General features: G+C 48.6%; 1 protein-coding gene across 6 annotated transcripts in view; it reads left to right on the forward strand.

The window, feature by feature from the left end:
• Nucleotides 1-22,756, forward strand: part of LOC132381421 (RAS guanyl-releasing protein 1-like) — a 219,428-nt gene that overhangs the window by 146,142 nt on the left and 50,530 nt on the right. For 5 of the 6 annotated variants that reach the window (XM_059950816.1, XM_059950815.1, XM_059950813.1 and 2 more), the window contains exons 3-6: nucleotides 5,144-5,249; nucleotides 14,574-14,636; nucleotides 17,577-17,708; nucleotides 20,544-20,697. In XM_059950816.1, the coding sequence (XP_059806799.1) occupies nucleotides 5,144-5,249; nucleotides 14,574-14,636; nucleotides 17,577-17,708; nucleotides 20,544-20,697 (455 nt within the window). Of the gene's footprint in view, nucleotides 1-4,933; nucleotides 5,250-14,573; nucleotides 14,637-17,576; nucleotides 17,709-20,543; nucleotides 20,698-22,756 lie in introns of all 6 variants that reach the window. The other variant, XM_059950819.1, reaches the window with a different exon arrangement.

A 22,756-nucleotide genomic window follows, 5' to 3' on the forward strand; every position in this document is an offset into this window, starting at 1 on the left:
TCTTCCTTCCCAGTCCTGATGAAGGGTCTCGGCCCGATAGATTGACTGTTTACTCTTTTCCATAACGGCTGAGCTCCTCCAGCATTTTGTGTGTGCGTTGCTCTGGATTTCCAGCATCCGCAGACATTCTCATGTTTGTGAAACGAAAGGCTTTTCTATATGCATCTGTGTTTTGTGGAAATTGAGAGGGGAGGGGGTGGGAGCAGAAAGCGAAAGGGAAATTGCTCTGATGGTGTCTCGTTGAGAATTCTTTCACAAGATGTGTGTCTCACTATTAGCATCTCGTGCATCCAGGAAGGTTCTCAACAGGGAAGTTGTGTATATTTAATATTTCATTAGTATTTGAGTAATGTTGTAAATATATTGATTGATTAAGCATTCTTGTTTATTTAAATAATTAATTGCAAATTACCATAAGACCATAAGTTACTGGAGCAGAATTAGGCCATTTGGCCCATCGAGTCTGCTCCGCCATTTCATCATGGCTGATCCAATTTTCCTCTCAGCCCCAATCTCCTGTCTTCTCCCCATATCCCTTCATGCCCCGACCAATCAAGAATCTATCAACCTCTGTCTTAAATATATGTAAAGACTTGGCCTCCACAGCCACCTGCAGTAAAGAATTCCACAGATTCACCACTCTCTGGCTAAAGGAATTCCTCCCCATTTCCGTTCTATTCTGAGACTCTGGTCTTAGACTCTCCCACCATAAGAAACCTCCTCTCCACACCCACTCTATCGAGGTCTTTCACCATTCGATAGGTTTCAATGAGTTCACCCTTCAGTCTTCTGAATTTGAGTGAATACAGGCCTAGAGCCATCAAGCGCTCTTTGCATGACCTGGAATCGTTTTCGTGAACCTCCTTTGAGCCTCTCCAGTTTCAGCACATCCTCTTAGATAAGGGGCCCAAAAACTGCTCACAATACTCCAAGTGAGGCCTCACCAGTGCTTTATAAAGCCTCAACATTACACCCTTGCTTCTATATTCTAGTCCTCTTGAAATTAATGCAAACATCACATTTGCCTTCCTCACCACTGACTCAACCTGGAAATTAACCTTTAGGGAATCCTGCACAAGAACTGCCAAGTCCCTTTGCACCCAGTTTTTTGTATTTTCTCTACATTTAGATAAATAGTCGACCCTTTCATTTCTTCTACCAAAGTGCATGACCATACACTTCCCGACACTGTATTCCATCTGCCATTTCTTTGCCCATTCTCCTAATCTGTCTAAGTCCTTCTGTGGCCTCCTCAAAACTACCTGCCCCTCCACCTATCTTCAGTTCGACTGCAAACCTTGCAACAAAGCCATCAGTTCCATCATCATTGACATATAATGTAAAAAGAATCGGTCCCAACACAGACCCCTATGGAACACCACTAGTCACCGGCAGCCAATCAGAAAAGGCTCCCTTTATTCCCATTCTTTGCCTCCTGCCGGTTGGCCACTGCTTTATCCATGTAAAGCGTGTTACGTGTAAAAATAAGTGAATTGCATACGTCACGATGCCAGCATGTGATACGTGCACACCTCGCCTAAAATAAACTCTTGTTAGACCTGCATTACCGGAGTCCCAAGTCTTCCTTTGAATTAGTTTAATGTTTTGAAGTTACAAACCGTAACAGAGGAAATGTCCACGCTTATTAGGAACAACTCCTGAAGGAAGCAATGAGCTTTAATGGCCGGGTTTACGCGCACCTTGAGCGCCTCGCCATTCACAGGCAGAGCTCGCTGCATGGGTGCGAAGCCCTCTTGGCACACAAAATGCCGGAGAAACTCAGCAGGTCGGGCAGGATCAATGGAGAGGAATAACCAGTCAACGTTTCGGGCCGATACCCTTCATCAGGAACGCAAATGAAGGGGGCAGAGTAAGCAGGTGAGGGGAGGGGAAGGTGTACCAGCTGGCAGGTGATAGGTGCAGCGAGGTGAGGGGGAAGGTAGATGGGGGAAGGGGTGATGAAGTAAAAAGCTGAGAGGTGATAGGTGGAAAAGGTAAAGGGCTGAAGAAGAAGGAATTTGATAGGACATATCGGGTTGAGAACCTGATTGCTCTTCATAGATGCTGCCCGACCTGCTGGGTTTTTCCCGCATTTCGTGCGTGCTGCATTCATTCATTCGTTCATTTATTGATTGATTGCTTGAGATACAGTGCAGAAAAGGCCCTTCTGGCCTTTTGAGCTGTGCCGCCCAGCAATCCCCCAATTTGACCAACAATTACAATGACCCATTATCCTAGCCGCTACATCTTTGGACTGTGGGAGGAAACTGGAGCACCTGGAGGAAACTCATGCATTACATTGGGGAGGACTACAGGCTCCTTAGAGACGATGTCAGATTTGAACTCTGAAATCCGACGTTCCGAGCTGTAATAGTGTCGTGCTAACCGCTACATTACCGTGGTGCCCCAGAACATCACAGCACAGTAGGAGCCTTTTAACCCAGGATGTTTCTCCAACCAATAGAAACCCTACTCCCTGATCATTCTAACCACTGCTACACAGCCCATAACCCTCGATTTTTCTTACATCTATGTTCCAATTCAAGAGTTTTTAATGTACCTGCCTTTACCACCTCTCCTGACAGTGTATTCTCGGCACCCACCACTCCCTGTGTCAAAAACCCACCTCTGGCATCTCCTCTTTACTTTCGTCCACTCACCTTAAAAGGATGTGCTCTGGAATTGGCCATTTCCTCCCTGGGAAAAGTGTCTGTCCACTCAATCCAGGCCTCTCATAGTCTTAAACACCTCTGTCATGTTTCCTCTGAAGTCCTGCCGAAGGATTTCGGCCCGAAGTGTCGACAGTGTTCTTTTCCGCAGATGCTGCCTGGCCTGCTGAGTTCCTCCAGCATTTTGTGTGTGTGTGTGTTGCTTTGGTTTGCCAGCGTCTGCAGATCTGCTCTTGTTTGTGACCTCTCATCCTCTGTCGCTCCCGAGAGAAAAACTCCTTGCTTGCTCAAACACAAGAAGATCTGCAGAAGCTGGAAATCGAAGAGGATTGCACACAAAATGGTGGAGTAACACAGCAGAATTCTGAAGTCAAGGGATTGTGGAACTTTGAGCATACAACTAATGAGGGACTGGGAGGTAATTCCTGTGTATATTAACTTGTCTTGGAGCGCTACAGCACAGGACAAAGCTCTTGTGCCAAACTATTTTCTGTTTATTTCTGTGTAGTCCCATCTACCTGCAGACGGACTATACCCCTCCATATCCGTCCCATCCATGTACAGAACTGTGGAAAAGTCTTGGACACATATCTATAACCAGGGTGCATAAGACTTATGCACAGTACTGTAGTAATTTTATGTATTGCACTGTACTGCTGCTGCAAAAAGTAAAACAAATTTCATGACCTATGTGAGTGATGATAAACCTGATTCTGGTATGGGTCTCTGTTGTGGTCTGAGAGTGGGAAAGGGGCAGGGAGAGGTTGGGAAAAGGGGAAAGGAGAGGGGAGGGAGTGGGAAGCACTAGAGAGACATTCTGTAATGATCAATAAACCAACTGTCCTGAATCAAATTGTCACAACCACAGATATGGCAGCACAGTAGATATGAGCTGTGACATGGCCCCAATCTTTAAGCAAACAGGCGGCGAAGCATTGCTGTGCTCTGTCCAAGTCTCGACAAGCACTACGGCAACAGGTATGGAGTTAATTACTATCACGATTAAATAATAATTAGATGACACGTGCAAATTCTCAAGCACAATTGCCATATCTACTGCGCTGCTGAATCCGTGGATGTGACACAAATGACATTGCCCGGTGTCTTGAGGCTGGATGTACCCCCGCTGCCCGTGTCACGCCTTCTCTGCCCCCTGTCCCACACCTCCTGTGGCACCCTCACCATTCCCAACATCCTTTACTCCCACCAGATTTACAAACTTGCTCTCCGCTTCACGTCGACAAATGCGGCAGCCATTTCAGCCCTGGGAAAAAGCCTCTGACCATCCACACGATCAATGCCTCTCATTATCTTGTACACCTCTATCAGGTCACCTCTCATCCTCGTCGCTCCAAGGAAAAAAGGCCGAGTTCACTCAACCTGTTCTCATACTGCATGCTCCCCAATCCAGGTAATATCCTTGTAACTCTCCTCTGCACCCTTTCTATGGTTTCCACATCCTTCCTGCAGTGAGGTGACCAGAACTGAGCACAGTACTCCAAGTGGGGTCCAATATAGCTGTAACATTACCTCTCGACTCTTGAACTCAATCCCACAGTTGCTCTGTATGCCTTCTTAACCACAGAGTCACCCCGCACAGCAGCTTTGATTGTCCTATGGACTCGAACCCCCAAGATCCCTCTGATCCTCCACACTGCCAAGAGTCTTGCCGTTAATACTATATTCTGCCATCATATTTGACCTACCAAAATGAATCACCTCACACTTGTCTGGGTTGAACTCCATCTGGTTTAGATCTCGAATCAGAATAAGTGACTTTACATAGTTGATCAGAACATCTTTTCATTCCAGACATTGACCTTTACAGAAAGCACTGCAATTAAACCATTAAACCATCAACAATCCTTCATGACCACAAAACTGACTCATCTCCTTCTACCTTAGGCCACAAACTTAACAATCACCCCTGCTGTGGACACTTTCTGGAGGTCCAAGATCCATATGCTCCACGACCCTGGACTAAGTGTGTAAATGTAGGAGGGGACTATGTTGAAAAATAAATGTGCTAGGTTTTCTAAAATTGACTCCTTCTACTTTAGGCCATGAACTTATCAATCTCTGTGTGTGTGTGTGTGTGTGTGCGCGCGCGCGTGTACGCTTAAGACTTTTGCACAGTAGCTATGTTAATATAATTGTCAAACACCCTGTAATTAATTATGTGCTAATGAACCTTGGTCAGCATAAACGTGAATGACCTCAAGGGCTGTTTCCACACTGTAAACATTGCAACTGCTTTGTTTCAGATTTCGATCAGCCGCAGTATTTGTGTGATGCCTTGAGTCTCTCGCGTTATTCCGCTGACTACAAAGCAGTGAATTTCCGCCTCAGAGTGGAGCCTGCTGAGCCCACCGCACGCCCGCGTAGTCATCTGCGGGTGAATTGCACGCCGCATCGAGCACTGGGCTCCCACCCCGGGCGGACCCCTTGTGATGTGTGATTTCGTGTCTCCCCAGATGTGGACGGGAGTCTGCGGTGCGGCAGCGAGACTGTGAATGTGACGCTGATGATGCACATCTGGATTATCCCGTCGTCGGAATTCGCCTACAGGCTCCTGGTGCTATATCCTTTCAGCAGTTGCACCCAGCAGGGGTGGGAATCCAGAGACAGCCCTGAAACAGTCCACACAGGGCACTCAGTGAAGGGAGTCAGCAAAATCCAGCTGCATTTAGTGTTGGCAATCAAGGAGGCTCAAAAAATGTTACTGGAAATGTCATACGCTCTGTGACCACTTTAGTACAAATCTCCTCCACCTAATGAAGTGGCCACTGAGTGTCTGTTGTCTTCTGTTGCTGTCGACCATCCACTTCAAGGTTCGATGTGCTGTGCATTCAGAGATGCTCTTCTGCACGCCACTGTTGTAACACGTGGTTACTTGAGTTACTGTCACCTTCCTGTCAGCTTGAACCAGTCTGACTATTCTCCTCTGACCTCCCCCAACAAGGTTGGGGTTGGCGGTGGAATTAAGGTTAGGATTCGGGTTGGAGTAGGGTTTCAAAGTGGATCTAAAGGTTGGAGTTGTAGATCAGGATGGATTCAGGGTTCGGGATGGATGTAAGGTTAGGATACTAGTTGGAATCAGCATTGGGGATGGATTTAAGGATAGGATACGGGATTTTGTCCAGGCGGGATGGACTTAGGGATAGGATTTGGGTTGGAGTTGGGGCATGGAATGGATTTAGGGTTTGGATTCAGGTTTGAGATGGATTAAGGGTTAGGATCCGGGATGGTGTACGGGCTCGAGATGAATTTAGGATTAGGATCCGGGATGGTGTGCAGGTGGGGTGGATTTTGGGTTAGGATCCGGGATGGTGTGTGGGCTCATGATGAATTTAGGGTTAGGATCCGGGATGATGTTGGGGCTGGGGTGGATTTAGGGTTAGGATCCGGGATGGTGTTGGGACTTGGGATGGATTTAGGGTTAGGTTCTGGAATGGTGTTGGGACTTGGGATGGATTTAGGGTTAGGATCTGGGATGGTGTTGGGACTTGGGATGGATTTAGGGTTAGGATCTGGGATGATGTTGGGGCTGGGGTGGGTTTAGGGTTAGGATTCGAGATGGTGTTGGGACTTGGGATGAATTTAGGGTTAGGATTCGAGATGGTGTTGGGGTTGGGGTAAATTTAGGGTTAGGATCCAGGATGGTGTTTGGGCTAGGGTAGATTTAGGGTTAGGATTCGAGATGGTGTTGGGACTTGGGGTGAATTTAGGGTTAGGATCCGGGATGATTTTGGGGCTGGGGTGGATTTAGGGTTAGGATCCGGGATGGTGTTTGGACTTGGGATGGATTTAGGGTTAGGATCTGGGATGGTGTTGGGACTTGGGATGGATTTAGGGTTAGGATCTGGGATGGTGTTGGGACTTGGGATGGATTTAGGGTTAGGATCTGGGATGGTGTTGGGACTTGGGATGGATTTAGGGTTAGGATCTGGGATGATGTTGGGGCTGGGGTGGGTTTAGGGTTAAGATTCGAGATGGTGTTGGGGCTGGGGTAGATTTAGGGTTAGGATCCAGGATTGGTGTTTGGGCGGAATGGATTTAGGGTTAGGATCCAGGATGGTGTGTGGGCGGAATGGATTTAGGGTTAGGATCCAGGATGGTGTGCGGGTGGGGTGGATTTTGGGTAAGGATTTGAGATGGTGTTGGGACTTGGGATGAATTTAGGGTTAGGATCCAGGACGGTGTTGGGACTTGGGATGAATTTAGGGTTAGGATCCGGGATGGTGTGCGGGTGGGATGGATTTACGGTTAGGATCCAGGATGGTGTTGGGGCTGGGGTGGATTTTGGGTTAGGATCCGGGATGGTGTTGGGACTTGGGATGAATTTAGGGTTAGGATCCGGGACGGTGTTGGGACTTGGGATGAATTTAGGGTTAGGATCCGGGATGGTGTGCGGGCGGGATGGATTTATGGTTAGGATCCAGGATGGTGTTGGGGCTGGGGTGGATTTTGGGTTAGGATCCGGGATGGTGTTGGGACTTGGGATGAATTTAGGGTTGGAATCCGGGATGGTGTTGGGGCTGGGGTGGATTTAGGGTTAGGATCCAGGATGGTGTGTGGGCGGAATGGATTTAGGGTTAGGATCCAGGATGGTGTGCGGGTGGGGTGGATTTTGGGTAAGGATTTGAGATGGTGTTGGGACTTGGGATGAATTTAGGGTTAGGATCCAGGACGGTGTTGGGACTTGGGAAGAATTTAGGGTTAGGATCCGGGATGGTGTGCGGGTGGGATGGATTTACGGTTAGGATCCAGGATGGTGTTGGGGCTGGGGTGGATTTTGGGTTAGGATCCGGGATGGTGTTGGGACTTGGGATGAATTTAGGGTTGGGATCCGGGATGGTGTTGGGGCTGGGGTGGATTTAGGGTTAGGATCCAGGATGGTGTTTGGGCTGGGGTGGATTTAGGGTTAGGATTCGAGATGGATTTAGGGCTGGGATTCAGGTTGGAATCTGGGCTTAGAATGGATTTATGATTTGGGTTCGTATTGGTGTCAGGGCTTGGGATGGATTTAGGATTTGGATTTGTCTTGGAGCCAGGGTTTGGGATGGATCTGGGTTTTAGAATTCATGTTAGATTCAGGGTTCAGTATAAAGTCAGTGTTCAGATTGATGTTAGGATTTGGGTGTCAATGTGCGTGCAGTGGAATCCTTATCCCTCTCTCTTGTGTTTGCTGTGCCCTTACTGGAGAACCTGTTCTCTCACAGTCTCTACTCCATTGATTCAACCCCCACCTTCATTAGCCTAATCCCGCTCCACTCACTTTTAATGGGATTTCTGCTCGACAATGATGAGGCCCATCATAAATTGTAAGATTGCTTCGGGAGTGCCTCTGCACTATCTGCCACAAGCAGGACTTCCTGGGGCCAAACATCTTAATTCCCATTTCCATTCCAACATGTCAGTCCATGGCCTCCTCCACCCTTACGATGAAGGAGCAACATCTTATATTCTATCTGGGTAGCCTCCAACCTAATGGCATGAACATTGATTTTTCCTTCCAGTAAACAATTATTAATCCCCCCCCCCTTCTATCTCCCACTCTGACCTTTTACCTCTTCTTACTTGCCTGTTACTTCCTCCTGGGTCCCCTCCTCCCCTTTCTCCAATGGTCCACTCTCCTCTCCAATCAAATTCCTTCTTCTTCACCCCTTGACCTTTCCCACCCTCCCCCTCCCCCTCCCCCCCTGCTTCACCTATCACCTTCTAGCTTCTATCCTTCCTCTCCCCTCACCTTTTTATTCTGGCGTCTCCCCCTTCCCTCCCAGTCCTGAAGAAGGGCCTCGGCCCAAAGAGTTCACTATTTATCCAATTCCATAGATGCTGCCTGACCGGCTGAGTTCCTCCAGCTTTTTGTGTGTGATTCACTACTCCACTGTTCATTACTGTAGGATGCGGGCCCTGAGTATTGTATGTATGTGGGGGGAGGGAGCAGTGAGGGAGGTTTGAGCTTTGTTAGGATCACGGGCATGCGGGGGGGGGGTCTGCGGGATGGGGGAGGAGAGGTTACTGCTCGTGCTTCTGCTAGGTCTTTGGGTCAATGTCAGAACGTTAGGTGTGGAGTGGGGGTCACGGTCAGGATCCCGGGCAGGAGGATGAGGAACAGGTTTGGGTTGATATTAGTGTTAGAGGAGAGAGCAGGTGGGGTGAAGCTGGTCAAGTCTGGATGTAAGGGTCATGGGACATTTGGACTGGGTCAAAGGTTGTGAGGGTTAGGGATGGGGACAAATGTTAAGGATGTGGCATGAGGGATATTAATGTTAGGAGAGGGGTCCACTGTGGATTGGGGTTAGGGGTAAGTCCCTTTTAGGTTGCCAGCAGGCTGATTCACCCTCTGACCCTTCCTCAACCTCTCGTCAGCAGATGTTACTTTGCGACAGGGGTATTTGGCAGCAAGACTCAAATATTGATAATGAGGGCACCGTGTGGTCTCCACTCTGTTGGTAACTGGAGGGGAAATCCTCATGGGTGTGACAGATCCCCTTTCTCCTTTGAAGAACGGTGTTCAGAGAACTCATGCCTTGCAAAAATTACTTCGAGGTCCCCAAGTGTTAGATAAGCGTATTTGTTTCCTGCTGAGATAGAGTTTCAAAACTCCCTGCATACTCAGTAACCCTGTACAGTACAGCACAGCACTTCTGATAACCACAGGCTTTCTTAACCTCTTAGTGAATGGGGTAGTATGTTGTAACAACATGGAAAACCCCACTCTTCTTTGTACGGTTTTAGTTAGACATGTAACCTCGCTCTGGGAAGACAGGAGAGGAGAGGGACCTTCTCACTGGCTTTCCCTGGTAGCCAGCCATTGTAATTCCAATCCCCATTCCCCTTTTGATATGTCCTTGGCCTCCTCTACTGCCGCGACAAGTTCTCTCTCAGGCTGGAGAAGCAACACCTCATGCACCTTATGCTTGAGATAGTGGCATTAAGGGGTGAATGTTTGCCTGGGAATCATCAAATATTCCCCAGTTAGGACTAGGACAGCTGAAGTCCAGTCACAGCCATGGGTACTTCAGTAAATAACATTGTTTTAAACGCATTGCAATGTACTGTTGCCACAAAACAACAAATTCCAGTAATATTAAACTGATATATCTGATATTGATATAAATATATCTGATTCTGATTCATTCCTCCTAGCGTCCAACTTGTCAACATGAACAATGATTTCTCTAACCTCTGGTAATTTCAATGCCTCCGTGCTCCCTCTTTCTATATTCCCATTACAGCTTACCTCTTACCCCTTCTCTTCTCCTCACCTACCTATTTCTTCCTCTGGTGATCCTCCTGCTCCCTTTCTCCCATGGTCCACTCTCCTCTCCTATCAGATTCCTCTTTCTTCAGCCCTTCACATTTTCCACCTATCACCTCCCGGTTTCTTACTGAATCCCCCTCCCCCCACCCACCCACCTACCTTCCCTCTCACCTGGCGTCACCTAAGGCCTGCCAGCTCGTACTGGCTACATCTCTCCCAACCTTCTTATTCTGGCTTCTTCCCCCTCCCTTCCCAGTCTCAGTGAAAAGCCTTGACCTGAAATGTCGACTGTTTATTCCTCTCCAGGGATGCTGCCTGGCCTGCTGAGTTCCTCCAGAACTTGGTCCATGTAGCTCTGGATTTCGAACATCTTCTGTTTCTCACTGCCCTTTCATCCTCTTGGCTCACTGGTTGAGATAACCCCATCTTAATTTGATAATCACAGAGTGACGGAAAGGTCAACAGCACCGAACGAGGACATTTGGCCCATTGAATTCATACTGGTTCGATATAAAATCAGTTGTTTGTCCCAATTCCCCTTCCTTATAACCAGAGCTTCTCATTCCTGGAATAATTTGTTGGCTGACAGAAGTCAGTCGTCATTTTGGCTGTTTTACGTCAACCTCCCCCCCCCCCCCCCCACATCAATCCTTGACAAGTTTGGGGTGGAGGGGTGGTGATCGCAGGAGAGAATTCCTTTCTATTAGGCTTTGGGTCAGGTGGTACCATCTCTCTTCACCCTGAACACTGTACCTCCCAAGCAGACTCTTGTAGCTGGCAGGTTAAGACCAGTGAGAGGCAGGAGGTTGAGAGTAACTGACCCCTCGACCTCCAGTCGTGGTCACCACTAGCACTGAGATTCTCAACTTCCAGGCTTCCCAAAGCCAGCTCCAAACGCTTTAAACAATCAATGTTTTGGATCGAGACTGTTATCGGGATTTCTTTTCTACCCGGATTTATCCGGGTGAAGAATCTCAGACCGAAACATCGGCTGTTCATTTCCCTCCATAGATGCTGCCTGATCTGCTGAGGTCCTCCAGCATTTTGTGTGTGTTACCCAAGATTTCCAGCATCTGCAGAATCCCCTGTGACCTTGATGTTTTAATGGGGGACAAAGAAATGGCAGACGGACATTAGTAAGTATTTTGGGTCAGTCTTCGCCGAACGACAGAAGTTTAAGAGTGTCAGGGGCCAGAAGTGAGTGCAGTTGCTGTTACTAAGGAGAAAGGTGCTTGGGAAACCGAAAGGTCTGAGTGTAGATAAGTCACCTGGACCAGATGAACCACACCCCAGAAAAGCTGAAGAGATTGTGGAACCATTAATAATGATCTTTCAAGAATCACTAGATTCTGGAATGGTTCTGAAGGACCGAAAAATTGCAAATGGCACTCCACTCTTCAAGAAGGGAGGGAGGCAGAAGAAAGGAAAACATAGGCCAGTAACTGACTTCATTGGTTGGAAAGATATTGGAGTCCATTTTGAGGGATGAGGTTTTGGAGGCACATGATGAAATAGGCCAAAGTCAGCATGATTTCCCTCAGGAGGACTCTTGCCTGACAAATCTGCTGGAATTCTCTGAGGAATTAACAAGCAGGATAGACAAAGGAGAGCCAGTGGATGTTGTTTACTTGGATTTTCAGAAGGCCTTTGACAAGGTGGCTTACGTGAGGCTGCTTACCAAGAACACATGGTATAAGACTAGCACGGGTAAAAGATTGGTTGATGGGCAGAAGGCAAAGTGTGGGGACAAGATAGGTCTTTCCTGGTTGGGTGCCAGTGACTAATGGTGCTCTACAGGGGTTGGTGTTGGGACTGCTTCTTTTCAGGTCATGTGTGTGTGATTTAGATGACAGAATTGATGGCTTTGTGGCCAGTTTGCAGCCAATATAAAGATAGGTGGAGGTGCAGGTAGTACTGAAGCAGCAGGGAGTTTGCAGAAGGACAGACGGATTGGGAAAATAGGCAAAGAAGTGGCAAATGGAATGCAGAGGTGGGAAGTGTATGGTTAGGCACTGTGGTAGAAGGAATAAAGATGCAGACTATTTTCTAAACGGGGAGAAAATTCCAAAATCAGAGGTGCAAAGGTTCTCTGGAATGAAAGGGTTAATGTATGAGGAACGTTTGCTGGCTCTGCGTCTGTACTCGCTGGAGTTTAGAAGAATAAGGGAGGATCTCATTGAAAACAATCAAATATTGAAAGAGTGGATGTAGAGAGGATGTTTCCTATAAGGGAGTCTAGGACCAGAGGGCACAGCATCAGAGTAAAGTGACATCCACTTAGAACAGAGCTGACGAAGATTTTTTTTTAGCCAATAGATGGTGAATCTATGGAATTCATTGACACAGGCCATGTCATTGGGTATATTTAAAGCGGAGGTTGATAGGTTCTTGATTAGTCGGGGTGTCAAAGGTTATGGGGAGAAGGCAAGAGAATGGGTTTGAAAGGGATAATAAATCAGCCACGATGGCATGGCAGAACAGACTCGATGGGCTGAATGGCCTGATTCTGCTCCTACATCCGAAGGTCTTACAGTCTTATGTCATTTACCCTACACCTTGTTGGCTGCTGAATGAGTGAAACCAGTCTTGGTGTCCTTTTTGACTGGAAGTCCACTAACACCTAGTTCACCTAGTGCTGGGCAGTGATCAACTGAGATGCCCAAGAGAACTGACTGAGACACTGAAAATGCATACATTTTGGCTGAAATTCTTGTGCTGGACTGTGAGCAGGCCAGTTTTGGCTGAAGATCGGAGATCATAGTATGTTCAGGGGCAGATCCAAGCTGTGTGAGGACCCCAGCCCACCCCAGGCACTGACTCAGAGAGGCCAGGCCTGGGAGATGCTGGGTGTCTCACAGGACCACCAGAGATGAGCAGGGAGTGAACTGGCTTCAGTGCACCAACAGTGGAGTCAAAGATCAGATTCAAACTTCTTGAACTTCCTGTAATGGCCCCCCACCCCTTCACCATTCCCCTTCCCCTTTTCCCTCTCTCACCTTCTCTCCTTGCCTGCCCATCACCTCCCTCTGGTGTTCCTCCCCCCTTTTCTTTCTTCCATGGCCTTCCGTCCGCTCTTCGCAGATTCCCCCTTCTCCAACCCTGTATCCCTTTCACCAATCTCTACTTTATCCCTCCCCCTCACAGTTTCACCTTGTGTTTCTCCCTCCCCTCCCCCTTTTAACTCTACTCCTCATCTTTCTTTCTCCAGTCTTGATGACGGGCTCCTCGGCCTGAAGCGTCAACTGTTTACTATCTTCCATAGGTGCTGCCTGGCCTGCTGAGTTCCTCCAGCATTTTGTGTGTGGCTTGGATTTCCAGCATCTGCAGATTTTCTCTCATTTGTGATCAGATTCAAAGTCACAGATACATCGAAAAGTGTTGAGAATTTATTTATCAGAATACAGCACGGGATAGTCCCTTTGAGCTGCGCTGCCCGGCAACCCCCGATTTAACCCAAGCCTAATCACAGGACAATTTACAATGACCAATTAACCTATTAACCGGTATGGCTTTGGACTGTGGGAGGAAACTGGAGTGGCCGGAGGAAACCCACGCGGTTACGGGGAGAACGTACAAACTCCTTACAGACAAATGCAGAATTCCAGTGCCAACGCAGCCTGCCCATGACTTACTAAGCCTAACCCTTATATACTTTGGAATGTGGGAGTAATCTGCAGCACCCGGAGGAAACCCATGTTGTCACGGGGAGAACTCCTTATAGACAATAACGGGAATTGAGCCCCTGACTTACGGCTGGCACCGTGGAGCATTTCACTAACCGCTACACCGCTGGTGCCAGGTTGATTGTGTCTCCCGACTGGCCGCCTGTTTGGTTGGTCGGGAAGCTCTCAGAGTTCACTTGGGCTCTGCAGGGCTAGAGAGAAGGCTGGAAGACAGGTGTAGGCGGCGATCACAGGCGCGGGGCTTTCCTGGGGCACATTCTGCCCCGTCTCCTCCCCTACTTCTGCTCCTGTTCCTCCCCAGCACACAAGGTCAACCAACCACCCCGTGGCAGCTCAGACAGAATCAGGTTTAATATCACTGGCATTGGTCGTGAAATTTATTATCTTTGTGGCAGCAGTACCGTGCAATAGATAATATTAGAAAAAAAACTGTGAAGTACAGTAAGATAGTTAAATTAAATGAACAGGGCAAAAATAGATATAAAAAAATAGTGAGATAGTGTTCATGGGTTCAATGTCCATTCAGAAATTGGATGACAGAGGGGATGAAGCTGTTCCTGAATCGCCAAGCATGTGCCTTCAGGCTTCTGTACCTCCTTCCTGATGGTAGCAATGAGAACGGGGCATGATCTGGGTGGTGGGGGTCCTTACTGATGGATGCTGCCTTTCTGAGGTGCCGCTCCCTGACGATGTCATGGACAATATGGAGGCGAGTACCCATGACAGAACTGACTAATTTCACAACTCTCTGCAGCTTTCTTTGGTCCTGTGCAGTAACCTCTCACCACCATACCAGACAGTTAGAATGCTCTCCACAGTACATCTGTAGAAATTTGCCTGAAGGAGACAAGGAGTGGACGGGAGGGGATGAAGGCAGTCCACTCTGGTGGGGGAGCAAGTAGCAATGATGGGGCAAGTGGCCACAGTCTATCATCCTTGACTTCCAGTCACTTATCGAGATGCTCCAGGGGAGAAGCAGACCCAGTTCCGGGTGAAGATCTGCCATTTTGTGAGGTAACCGTCACTGATACTGGTTTATTGTCGTCACGTTTCAGATTTATATTTATTTAATTTGCTTTTCCGTTTTTAGATGCAGATGAACTGATCGCATGACATCGTAACCCACGGTGAAACGTGTCCTTTGCACTCACAAGCAACACACCCAAGGATGTGCTGGGGGCAGCCCACAAATTTCATCACACGTCCCAGCGCCAACATAGCCTGGCTACAATGCTCGGCAGAACAACACAGAACACAGCACACAACTAAACAACAACAAAAGCAAGCCCCTTTTCTCCCCTCCCTCCCTCCAACCCACCCACCTACTCACATACACAGTCCATAAGGCCATAAGACAAGGGAAAAGGATTTGGCCATTTGTCTCAAGTCTGCTCCGCCATCTCATAATGGCTGATCCCCATTCCCCTCCCCTGCCTTCTCCCCGTAATCACTCACACCCTGACGATTCGAGGACCTATCAGCCTCCGGTTTAAATACACCCATTGGCCTGGCCTCCAGAGTGGTCTGGCAATAAATACCACAGATTTGCCATCCTCCAGCTGAAGAAATTCCTCCTTGTCTCTGTTCTAAACGAACGTCCCTCTATTCTGAGGCTGTGCCCTCTGGTTCTAGTCTCCCCCACATCTATCTAGGCCTTTCAACATTTGATAAGTTTCAAAGAGAACCACCCCCCTCATTCTTCTAAATTTCAGTGAGTGAAGGCCCAGGGCCATCAAATGCTCCTCATTTCAGTCCTTCGACCACAGCACAGGCCGTCTTCTGTGGCCTTCAGCGGACCTGTGGGTTCACAGACACTAGGCCCCAACATCTCTGCGCACATCACATGTACTGAGATACAGTGAAAAGCTTGCTTTGCAGATTCCTCATACAGATCAGATCGTTGCACAGTGCACTGAGGTAGAACAAGCTAAAACAATAACAGAATGCAGAATAAAGTGTCACAGCTAGCAAGAGAGTGCAGTGCAGGTAGACAACATGTTGCAAGATAATAACGGAATAGCTGTGAGGTCCGACTTCCATCATATCGGACCATTTACTAGTGTACTGGTGAAGATGGGGGTGTCAGTAGGACAGGGTTAAGGGCCGTGGGCATCCTGCTACAGGCCCACGGCTCACCCACCAGGCCACTGCCTCCCAGAAGGACAGGGTGTGAGTTGGTTCCTAGTGGGCCACTCCCCTCTCCTCCAGCAGGAGCTCGACGGACATCTCCAACCTGGTAGATGTGGAGTTTGAGGGGGCGAATCCATAAGACAGAGAAGCAGTATTAGGCAATTCGGCCCACTGAGTCTGCTATGCCATTCCATTTTGGCTGATTTATTATCCCTCTCAACCTCAATCTCCCATCTCTGACCAGCCAGAGAACCCAGCAACCTAGAGGGACAGTTGCTGGTGGTGATAGCGCTTGAGAGAAACCTGAGATCAGGAGCAGTGGACAAATAGGAGAGTGAGGGGAGAGCAGTCCTGGGCATTCAACTGCAGGCTTGGCCGCGATCATAAGGAATGGTGGGGTAGGATCAAAGGGCAGAATGACTTCGTCCTGCCCCTCTTTTCTACAGCTCTGTACAGTGACTGATGCAGACCCAACACGTCTGTGTCTCATCTGCGTAAAGCTCAGCGCTGCAGTGTGTGAGGGCGGGGGCGTGAAGATCACCCTGAAGCTGGAGACTTTCACCCCTTCAAACCCGCTCGCCCCTTTCAGTGGCCAATCTTCCGCCTCAGTGCACTGACCTCAGACTCCTCGATTCCTGTGTCACTGGATAGAGTCAGATCCAACCTTGTTCCCCCAGGGACGAGCGAAGGACAAACCACTCCCTCACAATAAACTTTAAATGTCGACCCTGAACCGACCTTAAAACCTACAGACTCTCTGTCAAGGACTCTTTACAACTCAAGTTCTCAGTATTATTTTTATTTAATTTGCACACAGTTTGTCTTCTTTTGCACATCAGTCATTTGTCATTCAAGATACATAATTATTTAATGTCAGTTTTAGTGCCCAAGTGTAAAAAAGAATGAAATAATTGTTAGTCACACACAAAATGCCGGAGGAACTCAGCAGGCCAGGCAGCATCTATGGACATGAGCATAGTCAAGGTTTTGGCCCAAAACATCGACTGTTTGTTTATTCTTTTCCATAGACGCTGCCTGGCCAGCTGCGTTCCTCCAGCATTTTGTGTGTGTTGCTCAGATTTCCAGCTTCTGCAGACTTCCTCTTGTTTGTGAGATAATTGTTACTCTGGTTCTGAAGCCCCACAAAAAAAGCAATAATAAAAACACAATTAATATAAATACCTGTTAGCTTGTATACACAGATTGGTTGTACGTCCATAAAGTGATGCTCAGCACAGGAGTGTCTGTACATGAGATGACTGACAGGAAATGGTAGAGGTGGTGGGGGAGTGTGATGGGATTATGTACAGTTTTGTTACCAAAGATTTGTCACATCCCTTTCTTTCCCAGTGAATGCCTGTCAGAAAATGAATCTCAAGGACCTTCTGACAGCACGTACTTTTACTCTGACTTTGACAGTTTCCCACAGCGGGCCACGTCTTGTTCCCTGGCTCGCTCACATGGTAGTTGCTGGGCCTGCCTCCTCTGCTTTGCCTTGTCTCATCTCTCAGTCCAGACCACAGTTCGATCACCTACTCGTAGATTCGAGCTCGGTGAAGTGCAGAGGGACTGTTACCCTGTCAATAGACAACTAAGCACCTTCCGCCCATTCTGGTGGGTGTAAAACTGCCTGTGGTGCACACTGTTCACACTGGAGGCAGTAGAGACAGCGGGTGGTATAATCTGGTGCAATAAATGATCTGCTGGAGGAATTCAGTGGGTCAGGCAACATCTGTGCTGGGAAGGAAATGTCGATGTTTTATGTTGGAAGACCCATGTTGGGTCTGATCAGGCACTGACGCTGTTTACCCGATCCCTCTTCAGGTACTGGATTACCCACTACCCTGTGGTTTTCACCGTCGACTCCAAACTGGAGGATGTGATGGCACAGTTCTTGGAGCTGGTGAGGAGTGAAGGCGAGGAGTCCCATTGCCAGCTTATCGACACCTCCAACATGTGAGCCAGTGGGTTGGTCTGCTGGGATTTCTGTGGTGGGATTGGTGTGCTGGGATTGGTGTGCTGGGATTGGTCTGGTGGGATTGGTGTGCTGGGATTGGTGTGGTGGGTGAGTGTGTAAGGTTGTCATGGATTAGTGTGGTGGGATTAGTGTGCTGGGATTGGTCTGCTGGGATTTCTCTGGTGGGATTGGTGTGCTGGGATTGCTCTGGGTGGGATTGTTCTGCTGGGATTGCTCTGGTGGGATTGGTGTGCTGGGATTGGTCTGGTGGGATTAGTGTGGTGGTTGTGTGTAGTGAATGTGTAAGATTGTGATGGATTAGTGTGGTGGGTTTGGTGTGCTGGGATTGCTCTGGTGGGATTGGTGTGCTGGGATTGCTCTGGTGGGATTGGTCTGCTGGGATTGCTCTGGTGGGATTGGTGTGCTGGGATTGCTCTGGTGGGATTGGTCTGCTGGGATTGCTCTGGTGGGATTGGTCTGCTGGGATTGCTCTGGTAGGATTGGTCTGCTGGGATTGCTCTGGTGGGATTGGTGTGCTGAGATTGGTCTGCTGGGATTGTTCTGGTGGGATTGGTGTGCTGGGATTGGTCTGGTGGGATTGGTCTGCTGGGATTGCTCTGGTGGGATTGGTGTGCTGGGATTGCTCTGGTGGGATTGGTCTGCTGGGATTGCTCTGGTGGGATTGGTCTGCTGGGATTGCTCTGGTAGGATTGGTCTGCTGGGATTGCTCTGGTGGGATTGGTCTGCTGGGATTGCTCTGGTGGGATTGGTCTGCTGGGATTGCTCTGGTAGGATTGGTCTGCTGGGATTGCTCTGGTGGGATTGGTGTGCTGAGATTGGTCTGCTGGGATTGTTCTGGTGGGATTGGTGTGCTGGGATTGGTCTGGTGGGATTGGTCTGCTGGGATTGCTCTGGTGGGATTGGTGTGCTGGGATTGCTCTGGTGGGATTGGTCTGCTGGGATTGCTCTGGTGGGATTGGTCTGCTGGGATTGCTCTGGTAGGATTGGTCTGCTGGGATTGCTCTGGTGGGATTGGTGTGCTGAGATTGGTCTGCTGGGATTGTTCTGGTGGGATTGGTGTGCTGGGATTGGTCTGGTGGGATTGGTGTGGTGAGGTTCATGTTGTTGGGTGAATGGGGTTGGTTCTCCCAGTCAGGAGCGGGAGAGCAGGACGTGGAGGATGGTTCCCTACAGAGTAGTCCCACATTCCTACTCCAGCACAGAGAGAGTCACAGAGATCTGCAGCTTAGAAGTAGACCGTTCCATTCCTCCCCTTCCAGTCGGAGTCCAGCTCCGGCACTGCACGGTGCCGATCAAGTGCTGTCCAGTGCCGGACACCCCAGCACCATGCAGCCCAACTACACAGAACCTTGGGCAACAAGTGACACCACCATGTGTGGCAGGCAACAGGAAGTGCCCAGCAGTATTTCCTGATTGGCCAGCATTTGACTCAGAAATGGTTACAAGCCAGGTTCATTGCACAATCAATCTATTTACAGTAGTTTTGCATTATAAAATCAATGTCAATTCCCAGTCTTAATGTTTTTGCTGTCTGGGAAATCTGGTGGCTTCTTACAGCAGGGATCTGACAGGCTTCTTCAAATCCGTATCCTCTGGCAGATGATAATTAACCGGAGGGTGGTCGAGCAGGAGAAGGGGCCGTGGAAGAGAAGTTGAGTGAGTGAGGTTGAATGAGGATGAGGGAGGAATGGGTCTGAGTGAGGAGTGGAATGGAAGTGAAGAGGGTGCTGTGACACAGTGGCTTGCTGGGAGGTGGGTGGGCAGCAGATTAATACCCCCATCTGAAAGGGGGACATGATGGGAGAATGTGCGGGGCTGGGAGAAAAGAGGGATTCATGGGTAGCACTTTCAGAAAGACCCTCTTAACCGTGAATGCCTGACGGCCTGTACTTCACCAAGTTGTTTTCTGATCACGATCCTTGGGCCAAGTGCATCACAAAATGCTAGAGGCACTCAGCAGGTCAGGCATTAGAGGAGGGGAATAAACAGTTGATGTTTTGGGCCGAGGAATGGAAAGGAAGGGGTTCAGAGGCCAGGATAAGTAGGTGGGATGGGGGTAAGGGAGAGGAGTACAAACTGGCAGGTGATAGGTGAGACCAGGTGATGTTAGAAACTGGAAGCTGATAGGTGGATAAAGTAAAGGGCTGAAGAATCTGATAGGAGAGGGCAGTGGATCATGGAAGAAAGGGAGGGAGGAGAGGAACCAGAGGGAGGTGATGGGCAACTGAGGAGATAAAGATTTCCTGCCCTAAGTTGTAATTCTTCCTATAACACAGTCACGTGGACTTCAGTTTCAGAAAGAGAGCACTGCACATGGCCAGGACACGAGAGACTTGTCCCATATACGGTCATCATACACAGAATCCGTGTCCCTTCCTCTTCAGCCTCCAGTGTCCTGTGACCCTGCCCCCCCACCCCCACCCCCACATCTGAGCAACCACATGACATTTAGCGCTGCTGACTGGCGCACTGCGGGCTGCAGGAGTGCCTGCTGAGGGATGCACCGGAACTTGGTGCAGACATTGCAAGGGTGCCCAGTCTGCGGTTCTTCCTCCACTACTGGACAAGGAAGGACCAAGTTGGGTGAGAAAGCCCTTCCGTTATTGTAGCAGAATCCCACACCAAGGGGCCTACATGAGTGGCGACTGTACTCTCGGTTTTAAGGAATATAAACTCCTCAAAGCATCTACTATGAATGCAAGAATGAAAAGACTTTGCGCGGTTTATTCAGGAAAATATTTTTTATTACAAGTGAAGTTCTCTTTATAAAAAAGACTTTTCATCCCCCCCCACCGCCCGCCCGCATTCGGCAGTCACATGCAGGACTGGACGCGCAAGTACACGCTGCACAGTACCCCGAACAACAACAAGAAGCGGAAAGTCTCACTGCTCTTCGATCACCTGGAGCCAACGGAACTTGCCGAGCACCTGAGCTACCTGGAGTTCAAATGCTTCTGCCGGCTGTCGGTGAGTGCGGTACGGTCATCCCGGGGGCCGAGCCAGCGTCCGGTTGCCTGCCCCTAGTTGCCCTGGGGAAGGTGGCGGCGAGATGCCCTCTTGAACCATTGCCGTCTCTGAGGTGTGGGTTGTGTATCAATGTGCATATTACAGAGCTAGAAAACATAGTGCCGTGTAGTTTTCAAGCTGCGTAAACGTTTATGGCTCAAAGCAATGGTTGGTTTGCGCAGCTGTAAAAAATATCGGAGAGGATGTTGCTTGTAAGTGGCCTTAATGGACCTTTTTAGAACATAGAACAATACAGCACAGTACAGTACAGGCCCTTCGGCCCACAATGTTGTGCCGACCCTTGAACCCTGCCTCCCATATAACCCCCCACCTTAAATTCCTCCATATACCTGTCTAGTAGTCTCTTAAATTTCACTAGTGTATCTGCCTCCACCACTGACTCATGCACCAACCACTCTCTGAGTGAAAAAAAAGTGGAGTTTCTATCTCCACACACCCACCATTCTCTCTGACATCCCCTCTATAGTTCCCTCTAATCACCTTAAAATTATACCCTCTCATGTTAGCCATTCCACCCTGGGATAGAGCTGCAAGTGCTTCATGCTATCCGTCCCTCACGTTGCCTTGAACACTTCTATCAAGTCACATCTGATCCTCCTTCTTTCCAAAGAGAAAAACCCTAGCTCACTCAATCTTTCCAGAAAGCCCACAATACTTTTAGGGAGAATTTCCGCACTTTTTGCGAGATGGCAGAGGAAGTTTTTTTTTCCACGTGGAGAGCGGAAGTTGTGTGAATGTACTGCTGGAGCAATGGTAGAGAGAGGTACACGGGGGGGGGGGGCATTTAAAGACTTTTAGGTAGATACATGGAGTAAAGAAGGGCTACGTGGGACTAGATTGACCTTGGAGTGAGTTAAAAAGTCAACACAACATTGTAGACAGAAGGGCCAGATTTTTGCTGTAAATTCTACGTTCTATATACTTCGGGTGAGACTAGAACTAGCGTCCGTAGGTTTAGAAGGAAAGGCAAAATGTTTAACAGGAATCTGAGGGGGAACTGCTTCACTTAGTCATCAGTAATGGAGTGGAATGAACTGCCAGCAGAGCTGGTGGTTGCTGGTTCAATTGTAAACTTTAAGAAAAGTTTGGATAGGTGTATGGATGAGAGAGGCAAAAAAGGATATGGTCCAGGTTCTGGGAGATGAAACTAGGCAGCTCAGACAAGGCTGGCATGGAGTAGAGAGGCCAAAGACTCCCTGTCTGGGTGGTAGTGGTCTATGACTATGACTTATGGTCTATGACATCACCAGTTTAAGAACAGTTACTACCCCTCAACCATCAGGCTCTCCTCTCAACTTCATTTGCCCCACCTTTGAAATGTTCCCACAACCAAAGGACTCACTTTCAAGGACTCTTCATATCATGTTCTCAATATTTATTGCCTATTAATGTACTATCATCATTTCTTTCTTCTTGTATCTGCAGTTTGTTGTCGTCTGCACTCTAAGTGCCCAAGGTGGTGTGGTCTTTCACTGATTCTGTTGTGGTCATTATTCCACAGATCGATTATGACCACAAGAGAATAAACCTCAGGGTTGTATATGGTGACATATACGTTCATAAGTGTCCTTAATGGACCTTTTTAGAACATAGAACAATACAGCACAGTACAGGCCCTTCGGCCCACAATGTTGTGCCGACCCTTGAACCCTGCCTCCCATATAACCCCCCATAATAAAGTTTACTTTCAGCTTTAAAGACTGGCCCAGGGACGACAGAGGAACGGTGATAAATTTCCAGGTCAGGATGGTGGCCGACTTCCAGGTGGTGGCGTTCCTCGTGCTCCTGCTGCCCTTGTCTGTGCTGGTAGGGGTAGTAGGTTTGGAAGTTGTTGCCTAAGGAGGTCTGGCGAGTTGCTGCAGATGGTGTAAAGCACTGGGTGGGTTCGGTGGTGGTGGGAGGGAGTGAATAGTTGTGGGTGGCTTGCCCGTCAGGTGGGCTGCTAGGTCCCAGGTGAGTGGGAAGTGCTCCATCACAATCACGCCTTGGGCCTTGAAGA

This window comes from Hypanus sabinus, chromosome 26, assembly GCF_030144855.1.
Source record: "Hypanus sabinus isolate sHypSab1 chromosome 26, sHypSab1.hap1, whole genome shotgun sequence".
NCBI classification, from domain to species: domain Eukaryota; kingdom Metazoa; phylum Chordata; class Chondrichthyes; order Myliobatiformes; family Dasyatidae; genus Hypanus; species Hypanus sabinus.